The sequence below is a fragment of the Clytia hemisphaerica genome, unplaced genomic scaffold (assembly GCF_902728285.1).
Source record: "Clytia hemisphaerica strain Z4C2 unplaced genomic scaffold, Clytia hemisphaerica genome assembly, whole genome shotgun sequence".
NCBI lineage: Eukaryota > Metazoa > Cnidaria > Hydrozoa > Leptothecata > Clytiidae > Clytia > Clytia hemisphaerica.
In genome coordinates, this window is record NW_027104209.1 from 891,268 (window position 1) to 905,086 (window position 13,819).

General features: G+C 36.8%; 1 protein-coding gene across 1 annotated transcript; it reads right to left on the reverse strand.

Moving 5' to 3' along the window:
• Positions 1-581: 581 nt before the first annotated feature.
• LOC136815546 (trimethyllysine dioxygenase, mitochondrial-like) lies at positions 582-12,341 on the reverse strand. The gene is made up of 12 exons (XM_067071997.1): positions 12,254-12,341; positions 11,715-11,953; positions 10,241-10,325; positions 9,527-9,587; positions 8,719-8,806; positions 8,061-8,130; positions 7,190-7,234; positions 6,493-6,543; positions 5,249-5,421; positions 4,648-4,795; positions 3,432-3,670; positions 582-781 (listed from the first exon to the last, which is right to left on the reverse strand). Exons 2-12 carry the CDS (start codon positions 11,939-11,941, stop codon positions 664-666), a joined length of 1,305 nt encoding a protein of 434 aa, XP_066928098.1. The 5' UTR covers positions 11,942-11,953; positions 12,254-12,341; the 3' UTR covers positions 582-663.
• Positions 12,342-13,819: the final 1,478 nt, after the last annotated feature.

A 13,819-nucleotide genomic window follows, 5' to 3' on the forward strand; every position in this document is an offset into this window, starting at 1 on the left:
CTACATAAGTCCCAGGCAGGGTCGCAAAAACACCAAAATAGAAAATATCAGTTCCACGTAGGGTCGAATTTTTCGGAAACTCCCGCTGACTCCTTCCACATCCCCGTCGGTCGGCAAAGGGTAGTACCCCCCCCCCCCCCCTCAATAGATTATCCAACTCGCAAGCCTATTTGGCAGGGTTTTGAATAAAGAAACCAAATAGGTAGGGTCATAAATTATAAGAATTTTGCTTCTTTTCCCGGACACGTTGTATAGTAAACACATTTTTTTTTTATCATGTAGATATCTTTAGAATCATGGCTTATCTTTTTTACAAAAATTTACTTTAAATTTTTCTATTTATTTACTGTACCCTAAAAATTAATAAAAATTCTTTGACTATTACAGAAAAAGGACGGTAAATCTTTTAGAAAATTTTATTCGCCTCTGGAGAATACCTCTGGAGAATTTTTCAGGAGCCAGCATTTTTTTTCGAGACTATTCTTATCATATTGGCAACTTGGAGATTCAAAATATTCATAAATTGTTTCTCTATTTCTCTTTTACAAGGACTAATTTGGTTTTTAAAACTCATCCATCTGTTTTTTTTTAGCGTTTTCGACATGGTGGCCTCACATTGAACTAAATGTTTTTCTTTTTAAATAAATTAGATTTAATACAAGTCTATTTTTTTCTGTATTTCATATGAAGGACATTTAACTTGCTCAAATAATCCTCTCTGTTCAGATAACCACCTTGTAAATAACGTACTCCAGTGAATTGCTTCCGACCATGAAGCACCCTGAAATGAAAAAGAAAAATAGTCTCGTAGAGTTTAAGAGTTTGCTTATAAAGACCGTTGAAGATAAAACAAGAAATTGGGCATAAAACCAAGATGACCATTCCAAGAAGATGTGTTTTTTGAGGACGGATTTAGGAGTTATTGGTCAGCCTAAGCTGAGCATTCAAATAGGTAAAATTCAGTTCCATAAGACGACAAAAAAAAAATCCGATTTTCCGATCTCACTTTTATTTCTAAACTTTCTTCCGATCGGGTTAATTTTTTGGGTACTTTTAGCGTGCGTTGTTTTTACAGATCATAATGTAGTTTCAAGATGGCGGCTCAAGCGATAGTCAGATGTGATAAGTCAGTGTAGTACCAAAGTATTTCCAGTGTAAATCTGTTGCAAGCTTCAATTTCTGTCATTTATTTTTTTAACTCGGCAAATCAAACACATGATTTTCATCAAGGGGATTCTTTTCCTACATCCTTTGAAGGTTTAAAGCTGTTTGCTCAAGTTTTTGTTTATGTTGAATTTTCTGATATATACTTTTTATTGCTGCTTTTTAATAGTTTTTGCAATAAAAACATATTTTTCTTGTTTGCCTCTAGGGGGATTGATGGTGTTATAATGTTATTGGGATTTGATAAAGTTTACAAAAGTACAGCTACTGTATAAATTTGATATAAAGACTGGATGCAATCGTGCTTTTTTGGACTTGGACGTGTTTGTGATAAAGTCGAATCGCAAAAAAAAGTTTGGTTCCCGTCATTTCTACTTTAAAAAGTGGGAGTCGTTCGGCCAGTCAGTCGAAAATATTTTTCTGTTAAGAAGCAGCTATACGTCTTGTTGAAAGGGAATTCGTGTGGACTGATCCAAATTTTAAAATTGAGAAACCGTGGATAAACTGGTGTTTTCGGTTTACTCTCCATTAGCATGCGGCTCTCTACTTCGATTTGAAAACTTTTAAACACAGAGCGTGCAGAGGTCGACAGTGGAAATCCAGCAAAGCAGCGGAAAAGCTTTCCGACTCTCCAGCTCTACCTGCTGACCGTAAATCAGATGACGGGAACCAAATGATGACATCACATCTCCTATTATTTGACTTGCAAAATTATGACAAATGGTCTTTGGAATTTGATCATTTATAATTATATTAATATTAATATATACAGTTCTTGTTGAAATTGATCAAACTATTTTTCACTTAGTTCCGGACGCAGATTGTGTTTTTCTAACCTTTTTTAACCTTGGCACACATTTTGACTGAATGATGGAATGGAATGAATGCGGCGATAACAGTTTATAGATATCTCTTATCAGACTTGCCGAAAGCGGGCTGCCTTCAAGTTACACAACATGCACACTCTCGCCACAACTTACACAGCCATAACAAACAGATCAATCTGGTCTTCATTTAACATTGTTTTAAAGTTTAAAAAACACTGCCAGTGCTTGGCACAGAAGAGAGGACTCCCAGTTGAAATTAATTCCTACACCGCTACCCTGTTGAATTTATTTATTATGGTTGTGTGTTTATTCCGCCAAGGCAGTAAATCAATCGCCCAAATTCATAGACCAATCAAAAGCGAGTTTAAAGCAAAACGGGGGAAAAATGAGCTTCCCCGCATAGTTATGAATTTTAAGTTTTGCTTTCGATTATCATTTGCGACCAGCAAAGTCTTCAAGATGGTTGTGTGCATGTTGTGTAACTTGACGGTTACTAAACTACAAAATTTATTTACCCAGACTGGAGGGGCCATCCATATAGTATATACGTACACAGTGAAGGGGGGAGAGGGGGTTCAGCAAAAGCGTACATCTATTGTTTAAACAAAGTCATTTCTATTGTTCTCTGCGTACAAGGGGGGAGGGGTGTCAAATATTTGGAAAATCTTTGCGTACGTACTATATGGACAATGCTAAAGAGAAGTATACTTTGAGCTTCTCGTGGGGGGGGGGGGCTGGAGGAGCTCTCAGGCTTGTTTTACATAATTTTAAATCAAGTTATCAAATGTTTCACATTTTGTACATTATTCAACATATTTAGTCTACTCTGTTTCAGTGCATCTCTTACATCTGTTAACCCACTTATTAAAGCGATCTAGCTAAGCTCTATTGGCTGACCTTCCAGCCTCGGCTGGTTTATTCACATTAAAATATTGAATGTCTAGAATCAAACCCTATTCAATCTTTAATCCCTTCAGATGCTATCGTCTGCTAGAAAGAGGTCAGTAACGAAGGAAAATATATATGCGCAGAGTCAGGGCGTGAGGCGGTAGTGGAAAAAAAGTCGAAAATTTAATTTGTTTTTCCAATAAAAAGTCATTGTAAAGAAACAAAGGCCTTTAGAAAAAAAGGTTTCCTGAGTTTAAAAGACTTATTTTAGCCTAACACCCCTGTCTCACAGCCCCGGTGGAACTTTGTTTCTCGCAGTAGAGATAAAAATTTCTATTGACATCCCATTGGGGATAGCAACTTTATTGTTCGAAGGTTTACAATCCAGTGGAGATGGTTTTGGATTGCATTTCCAGTTGGGATGGAATTTTCGTCAAATTTTCCTGTAAGGCTGGGGTTCAAGTGTGTTTGTGACACAGGGGTGTATCCTATACAGGGTAAACCATTTGATTGCTCCTTTGAAAAGAAATTTAAGAAACTTTAGCCTCCTACCTCCAATTGTCTGTGATCATGGTTTGGTCATGTCTCAATTTAAACCAGACCTCGTTTGATTCATGTCTCAATATCTCCGTAAACAAATGAATTGATCGATAAAACATTTTCACATCTTCGTATTCCAAACAGGAGAGAGTATCTCTGTCTAAATCATTGATTCTCACTTGGTAAATAGTGTCGGTTCCAGGGTATAGCTTGATTACAGGACCGTAGCCTTTGAAGATATTATCGCCATCCTATAAAGACGAAGTTTTATCAAGCAAGATTCAAGTTGTTTATAGAGGCCCCCAGCGGACCCTCAATTCACGCAATCACGCAATTTTTTTTCGAAATTCACGCATTCACGCAAATTTTCCTCGACTTTCACGCAATAACCCGATTTTTCAGAAAATCGGAAAATATTTCAGGAAAAATCGGGAAAATGCACATAATCGGTGGAAAAAGGGAAAATTCACGTTTTCACGCACAAAATAGCCCAGATTCATGCAGTCAAAAAGTTTCACGTTCACGCAAGTTCTTTTCAATTTTTACGCATTCAGGCAACCGAAAATGCCCATTCACGCACTCACGCAAACAAGACCTTATGATATCAGGATCTAAAATGTTCCAACGAGGCTGGGAATGTAGCATGAGACCAATGAACCCCTCCAATATCGAAAGATCCAATGAATAAAGTGGAAGCACTAAAATGGCAACCCCCACAAACTTGAATGTCCAAAAAACGTTACAGGACACTTAAATCTCAATATATTTCGACCATCATTGTAACAGTTTCAATGTTCAGACCACTATGTTTTTATCACGAAACAAAGAAGCAATCTATCTTCGAAAACTGAAAAAAGAAAAGTCGTACACATATTTTGATCTAGGTAAGAAAAAGAGGCTTACAAAACTTTACTCTGTACCAGAGTGTATCTCACGTTTATTGCTTCGTATCGTAGTATACTCTGTGCACATTGTCTGTTTGATAAAAAAATTTCCGTATGGACACCTTTGCGATGAAGTATGATTTATAAATAGGAACACTTCTCTTATTGTCTTCTCTATCTCACCAACACTCCATCGCAGTGGTCGGTTTGCAAAATCTCAAATGAGAAAAGACAATGACAACAGACCCTCTACGGCAATAAATTTTGAAATTAACCGTAGATATGGGTCTGTGTAGAGACAAACAAAACTTACGGCGTGCTTACGTTTTCTAGCTTCAACTTACGTAATAAAGTGACGGTATGGAAGTTGTGGATAGGAATTCGAATGCTTCTTTGTTCTTTTGACGTAAAATATGTGCACAATGTATAGCATCTACCAATAAACTTTCCCCACCAAGTCCAACATGGGACGGAATATTGAAAAACTGTAGTCTATAAAAGATAATGAACAGTACAGTCAACTCTCTCTAATTCGAACGTTTACTATTCGAATCTTCTCATAATTCGAACTAAAATATTGATATCCCCTCAGCTGGAAATTAGTACAAAATACTTTCTGCAATTCGAATCTTTCTCTAATTCGAAGAAAATTCTTAGTCTCTTGGAGATCGGATTAGAGAGAGTCAACTTTATCAAAATTTTTACAAATTGTTTGTTTTGACATCCATTGAACGTCAATAGCATATATACCCTATAAAATTGAAAAAAGGCTTTTTGTCCGCTGGGATTCGAAAAAATCTTTTTCCGAAATCCCATGAAAAAAATTCAAAAACGATTTTAAGAATCCAAAAAAATTCCCGGAAAGATTTCAAAAATGGTAAATTTGTCCCAAAATTCAAAAAAAAAGTCTTCTGTAAATGATTTACCCCTCGAAAAAATATTTACCCTGGTGCGTCAATATTGTATGTTCCGTCAGTGTGGCCAGGCAATGAGATATCCCAGTACGAACTATCTTTATAGTCTGCTCCCTCCAGTTGCTCTTCACCACGGATGCTCCACACGGTACCATAAGGCGTTGCACGTAATAAACCAATCGCTTTTCCTATTTCGGCAACTCCCTGGTTAAAAAATATGTATATAAGAAGAGGCATCCGGCAAGCATGTCATACAAATGACATATCTGCTGTGAAAGATCAAAGAATTAAGAACAACAGATCTAACAATCTAGGTTAACTATTGTCGAATACCAGATATTTAAAGGGGTCGTCCCGGATGCTTTTCTGTATATAGTTGATGTTCTCTTTTCTAACATTATTGTTATTTGACACTTTATCGTATTCGATTAAAACTTAACCCAGCTGGCATACAGCGTTGTTTCGACGTTCATCTGACGTTATATGGATGTTGTGAACATCAGATAAACATTAAAACAACGTTGTGTGCCAGCTGGGAAAGTCCTTTCGCTTTAAGCGTGTACTAATCATTGTTTTGCTTGCCATTTTTAGCCAATGCTTCCATTGAAAACAGAATGAGAGCGTCCGTGCTCCATGAATCACAGACCCCAGTCACGCTTTCAAATCACGCAATCACGCAAAAGAAAATTTCCAAATCACGTTATCACGAGTTAAATTTCCTTTCTATCACGATCATGTTGATCACGTTGGATCCTCCGATCAAGCAATGACGCGCTTTAAAATCTTAAATCACAAAATCACAAACTTTGAAAAACGCCAATCACGCCATCACGAAAACCGTTCGGGGGCTCTTGAATTGACACAATTGGCTGCTTTCTCTTTCCATTTTTTTCACAAATGGATCGTTTAACAAGTCTAACACTAAGGTAGACGATGTTATCGACCGTTACAGTGATAGTAAAGGCAGGAAAATATGGCGGTATGGCGTTATGGCGGTATACGGATACGGAAAAAAATCGGCGGGAGAGTTTCGACTGGCAACTCTACCGGCTGTAAACTCTTTTTGGCAAAAAAAAAACCCGTTTGCGAATTTTCTTCGGCTTTGGGCTTTCTTCTAGTATAGTGGTTTGTCTTAGACTATAGCATAGTAGACTATAGCATAGTCTTAAGGGATAGCCATAAATCATGAGAGTTATAAAAACATCGAGCCGCATAAAAAACCAATGCAGCCTAATTTTTCATATCAGTTCGTCGAACAGTCTTACATTTTCTCACCTTGTGAACATCCGATGGTGTGTCCGATACAAAGGCATGTCCGTAAATTGCCTGAAAATTCGAAGTGGAAATTAGTCATTGACTAACTTAAAGGGACCGTGTGGTAGCAGACTCGGACCCTTAGCTCATTTTCTGACGATTCTGATAGTGCACACGAAAGACTATAGTCTATACAATCAAAATTGATTATGCAAACTTGAGTACAGGATCGGGGGTAGCAAGGATCAGCCCTCTCTTTAAAAAAGACAACTGCAAGTTCAGCATGAAATGTAAATTTGTCTGTAAAAATCGTATCCTTGATAAGTATGTTTAAGTTTTTTTCTACATTCTTTTCCCTGGAAAAAAAGGACAAAACATGGAAACACAGAGAAACGTTTTTTCAGTAGGAGGATAAAAATGGAACTGTAAATAGGTTGTAATACCGAGTTTATGTATTTGCACTTTTGAGGACGGTAGAGTGACTGAAGCGATTTGGAAAAACCCGCAATTCCGCCCCGCAAAAGCGAGGACGGTAAATGTGCTGATTTACCGTCGTCCTCAGCTGGTCAGGATCTACTCAAATTAGAACCTTACCGTCTCCGTCGCTGAAAAACACACATACATAAACTCGCTAATAAGAAATTTCTTAACGCAGGGGTAAACAAACTGTTTTAAAAACCAGACTTATAAAAACAGACTTACAAGTCTGTTGACTTACGATGTTTTTGAGTAACTCGTATAATGCTTCTTTGTTTGAAATTACCTAAGAAAAATCTATCTAATGTACAAAGATATATAATATGTGTACTACCATGCAGTTTATCTTATGATACACCATTTCTAACCATTTTGGAAGAAGAATTTTATATACAATACCGGCCATAATGTTTGAGAAAAAGGGATATCCCCACGAAATCATATACCTAGCCACAATCGATTTGCAAAGTGCTCTAACTTAGGTTGGAAGGGTAGGTAGAGTTTTAAATCTGAGTTTTAACATAAAACTTAAGCCTTAGGAGCTTAGGATCTGAGGATCCAAAAGTTCAAGAACGGTCTAATAGGGCTCAGAATATGACCTGGAAGTCTATAAACCCCACCCAGATTTAAACATTCGATTAAATCTAACAAATAGCCCAAAAGCCACTTTCTCACCCGAACTATAAAATGCTAAAAACGAGGAATTAACCGAAATTCTCAACATATTTTGACCGATATTATAAAACCTCTGTAGATTCATTTTAGTTCTACCGGGTACATGGTTTAGTCTAGTAAAAAATCAGCAAACATATAACAGAAAGATCAGAAAAATAACGACTTTTCTTCAAGCCATTGTTGAGGGACAAATTGGCTTGTAAGGCGAGGTATGTATATATGTCCGACCGAAATAATTTGATCTATATTCTCTACCCAGCTGACACACAACGTCATTTCAACGTTTATCCGAAGTTCACAACGTTCATATAACGTTAGATGAATGTTGAAACAACGTTGTGTGCCAGCTGGGACGATCCCAGGACCTCGGCTATTACCCCTCAGAAATATAAAATCGAGCATGCGCATTGTTGATGATGAATTTCAAAAATCGTTACCTCTCCAAATGAAATGTCAGGGACCATATCGTTTTCTTGTCCTTTATCCCAAAACTTCCTTTTCTCTGACCTACAAAAAAACAGGTAAATAATGAAATTCAGACAAATTTCAAAAAGCGAAAATACTCAATTTTACAGGGTTTGGACTGTTGCCAGGATCTCCTTATAACTCAACCTTTTTTAAACTCGAATATGTCGCATTGTCTCTCCCCATTCAAATTCGACCAACTTCAAGTTAGACTAGAAGTTTGCTTGTCTAAAAGTGCTCAGATATTACTTTCTACACTAATTTGCACCCAATATGAATGTTGGTATAAAAATATTGAAATCGATCGGTATTGGTATTTGAGCGAAAAAGCTATCGGTATATCGGTTATTGGGGTAAGAAGCTATCGGTATATCGGTAATTTGGGTAAGAAGCTATCGGTATATCGTTAATTGGGGTAAGAAGCTCTCGATATCCGGTAATTGGGGTAAGAAGCTATCGGTATATCGGTAATTGGGGTAAGAAGCTATCGGTATATCGGTAATTGGGGTAAGAAGCTATCGGTATATCGGTAATTGGGGTAAGAAACTATCGGTATATCGGTAATTGGGGTAAGAAACTATCGGTATATCAGTATTACGAAGTCCCGTAATAACTAGACTAACTACTTACTCAAAAGTAAAAGCCTCGTATAATTTCTTTCCATATTGATTTTCGAACAACCAATCAGCATCAAAAGAGGTCACGTGACCGTCCGAAACTACAGAAAAAGGAGAGTTCTATTTTTCCAATAGCTCAGTCAATAGAAACTTTATGCAAATTCGTACTAGTCCCTTATATAGCTTTTATGATTCTGATAATGTATAGGAAAGGCTCGTGTTGTAAAATTGGAATGTGCTAGAAATTGCTCTAAGGCTTAAGATAAAACGAGACAGTCCAGTCGAACGAAGTTTGCTTACACAGGATGAGTTTATAAAGTTTTGAAATCCTATTTTATGCAATTTCTTTTTCACAACCAACCTTGTCCCAGTGTATTCCAGGCTTTATTTGCGTAACTGATTAACGCTAGAATATCATCAGGCGCTATCAGTAAGCATCAAAAAGCTAAGAGTAAACTGAAAAACGAGGTTGACTAGCAGCACTTCTTATATCGACGATAATAGATCTTTTCATAAATTACGTCACAAACATCGCTTGCCTCGTATTCAAACAATTACCATGGTGATTATTTCTCTTGAAACATTAAATGATTTTTTTATGAAAAGAAAGTAGTTTTGATAAAATCCGCTGGGAGTTAATCACCATGGCAATAATTTCAAAACGAGGCAAGTGATGTTCGTAACGTATTTTATGAAAAGGTCTATCTTTTATTCAAATAGATAAACTATCAAACTTTAAGGATTTTGATCAGCTTTAGCGGTAGACAAATTTAAAAAGTAGCATCGAAAGTTGGCTCTGAGTACTAAAACAATGTCCTTACATGAAAATTTGACTTGATCATTGTCGACTCTTACATCTGTCATCTTCAGATCTAAGGGAATCTTAGATTAAAAATAAGACAAAAATTATGATCGTCGTTACTTCATTTTCAATGGTAATGTTTTAGCAATGAAGCTTTTATTTAAGATATTTAAATCGTCAATTTTCTGCGTATTTTGGGGGTTAGGAGTTTTGCCTACATCGTCAGTTTTTTCGCCATAAAAACTTTTGCCAGGCCTAATTCGTGGGCCCCCTCACAAACTTAAAATACTATTTTCTTTCGAAACCAATCATATGCAATTACGTTCCACGATAAGATGCTATAGATCCTATGAGTTGATCCCTATTGTTTGCAATGTTGTATTGGCAGGCGACTCAGGGGTACCAGGTTCTTGAGGTCACGGGTATGTTCGAGCCAAAGCTCGAAGATCGAACCTGTAAAGGGCTATTTAGACTACACAATAAATTGACGAACAATATTTGACAATATTGTTTTCGGATCGTAATGTACGAAGTAAATAACAGGTACTCTATTATAAAAAAAATAAATAAGTAAACTATCCTTCTATATTGTTGGAAAATTGCAAATCAAGCTGACAATATATTGCGGACACCTTTTCAATATATTGCCGGCACTCAGCAATATATCATCAATATATTGCCTGACAATATATTGTGTAGTGTATGTAGTCCTTTAGAGATTAAATAAACTTACAGAATGTGTTTCCGACCTCCGTTGTGTTGTTTCTTTGAAATAACATTCACTGCATCGGCAATGGTCTCGTAACCAAATATTTGAACTGTCAAAAAATTGAAAATAATGATTCTTAATTCCGAATATTAGCTAGGCTCCCCAATCATCTTTAAAATCACGCAATCACGCAAAAATCCAAATCACGTTATCACGAGTTAAATTTTTTTTCTATCACGGACATGTTGATCACGTTGGTTCTTCCGATTACGCTGTCACGCACTTAAATCACGAAATTACGAATTTGAAAAACGCCAATCACACCATCGTTAACATTCGCACCAGCTAAATTTAGATCTTCTTGACAAAAAAGTCAGAAATTTCACCCGGGGGGGGGTACTAGGGCAAGATGGGTTACGGGGATGCTCCGCTGGTCAGGGTACCTTTTTTAACCTCCACGAGTCCCAGGTAGGGTCGCAAAAACACCAAAATGGAAAAATCAGTCCCTCGTAGGGTGCCTTTTTTTGGAAATTTTGGGGAAAAAGTAGAAAATTTGAGAAAATTTTGGAATTTCAGACCCATTCAGGGTCACTTTTTTCGCAAATTTCGAGTCCCACGTAGGGTCCATTTTTCGAACCTCAGCGGAGCACCCCCGTCGGTCGACAAGGGTAGTACCCCCCCCCTCGGGAATTTCATGGAGCTACATAGACATTTCGATTTTCCTTTCGATAAAGGCATTTGGTATCTGTAGTTGGCAAAATTGTCGTTATTCAAGTATTCCACTATATATTGAAGGTAAGGACAGGCTTAAACAACTCGAGATATCCAAGTGTATACCCCTGTATCATAGACTACCCGCTTTTGGAAGAACCACCTTAAAAATATGGAAAAAATGCTTCTCAAAATCCCACTGCTTGGAAAACATTTAAGTTTTGATAATCTCTTTGGATACCTCGTGCTGCAAACCATTATATTTTATTTTCAACCCCTCAAAAGCAGGAAATCCACCGGCCATACCGGTATTGCACTTTTTCAAACCGTACTGCCAATTGCAATCATTTGAAAATATATGAGACAGTTTTAGAAAGCTCCCTCCCATTGTTATGGGGGATTGACTCTGAAGTCTTGAAATTAGTAAAATTGCAAGGTGTGTTTCATGATATTTTACAAATGATTGAAGCTTGAGAATTCTGGCAGTGGCACTGAGACGGTGTTTTTCATCCTTACAGGAGCTCACTGGAAAATTTGACAAAAATTTAGTCCCCGGTGGAAAAATACCCTGAAATTTCAGCTCCACTGGGAAATCAACTTTGATTTCATCCCCATTCGAAATTCGATGTTTCAAAAACTACACTCCGAAACCATCGCCACTGGATTTTTTTAACCTTGAAACCATAAAATTTCTATCCCATTGAGATTTCAGTAAGAGCTTTTATCCCCGACTGAGGAAAAAAGTTCCACCGGGGTTGTGAGACAGGGGTGTTGTTATCAAACTTACAATTTATGTTCTTGAGCATGATTATCGAATCGTATCTTCACACCTTCATCGCTTATTTTCTCTACACTTGTGATGGTGACCAACGAGCGAATCCTTTGCGCCCACGGCGTTCTAAATCTAGAACGCCCTGTTTGCACCCCATCATTGTTCACGGGCAGTAGTGATTTCTTGAATGAATTCAAAACTTCTTTTGATGTTTGAGTTCGTGTTATCCGTTGTAAAAACATTTTATCCCTCAACTGAAAGATAATACGCAATATTCTGTCATAGTACGAAACGAGAGACATTTTCATTTGTTTTGACGAGAAAAATCTATGAATAATTTAGAATTATTTTTCAGTTCTCTTTCTATCTCTGCTCTCTCTCTATCCCTTCTGACATTCTCCGGTCAAGCGCAAAATTAAACTCTTTCCCATTTAAATCTACCCATTCGAATTCATTTGCCATTCCCGCTCGAGTAAGAAAAATTTGTAAAAAAAGACTGGAAAATAGCTTGACTAATAATAAAGTTTGGAAATAAAATGAAATATATTTCATACCTCTTTAAAAGACTATCCCACTCAAAAAATAGTGACAATCATAAGACAAAACTTTGACAACAAAATCAAAGCGTAGTCTAAGGTTCAGCCGAGGGTCAAATTTCTTGTATATCGTTTTTAAATATAAACAAAACTTCTTTTTAAAATCTCCTTGCAAAAAACAATTTAACCTAAGAGTGAACACAAACAGTAACCATGGAAATCGTCTAAAGTCTATACAATGTAATCAACAACTAATAGCGGGCAAAAGATTCAAAGTCTTCCAAGGGGCCCCAGCGGTGTTTGCATGAATGCGTGAATGGGCATTTTCGGTTGCGTGAATGCGTAAAAATTGAAAAAGAAATGAATGAATGCATGAATTGAAAGAACTTACTTGCGTGAACGTGAAAATCCACTTTTTGATTGTGTGAATGCGTGGATCTGGGTTATTTTGTGTGTGAATACGTAAATTTTCCCTTTCTTTCACCAATTATGTACAGTTTTTCAGATTTTCCATTGTTTCTCCAATTTTCCCCTAAATTTTCCGATTTATTTTCTGGAAAACCGGGTTATTGTGTGAAACTCGAAAAGAATTTGTGTGAATGCGTGAATTTGGGAAAAAATTTGTGCGATTGCGTAAATTGGTGACCCACTGGAGGCCTCATCCAAAGACAGAATATCGTTTCAACAAATCCATAAAAAGGTCTTATATTTTTAGATTTTGAAATGATACTCTGTCTTAGATGACTTTGATTTTTTTGCACGCTTATGATTTATTGAATCGAAAGAATAGACAGACTTTATGTTACGATTCTCTATCACTGACTCTTTTTAAAAAGCATTGATGACTTTTTTTAGTTGTGTTTTCAACGACGGGAATAAACATATCAACTTTGAACTTCATCCAAGATCTTGGATGGTCGTCATGGTTACTTTTGTCTTCGTTGATTGCGCGCTGAATAGAATCTCGATTCGTCGGCACAGCGTCGATATATGATTTCGGCCTGTGCTTTTCACGGTACTAAAACCACCTATATGAATATGACCATATTTTTCCAAATTTTACACCCTTCGAGCGCACCTTTTCTCATCTTTGCTCATTTTGACTCTTACATTGCACTTTGGGAAGCTTGTTAAAGGGACCCTTAAGGACTGCACGTACGGTCGATCGTTTATCGTTAGTGCCCCCAAGTGTTTGTTAGCTGTGACTCGGATTAGTTCAATCTTTATCCAAAATATATTTCTATGATAACTTTGTTCTTATTCTTTGTTCTTTGTTCTTTGTTCTTTGCTCTTTGTTCTGTTCTGAATGCACGCTGGATAGAATTTGAGAATTTTGCCCAAAATTTTGATGACGTCAGCAGAAATTAGGAAAAAAGGAAAAATCCTATTTTTTGCTGGCGTAATCAGAATTCCGAAATTTTTTTTTCAAATGATCGACTTAAGCGAGATACATCTTCGGTGAAAGTTTGAAGACGATTGGATAAACAACCCTTGAGAAATTCATCGATTATGACGTCATAATCAGTTTTTGTGTTTTTTTGCAAAAATCGGTGAAAAAACAATTAGGTTACACTTATGGATTAT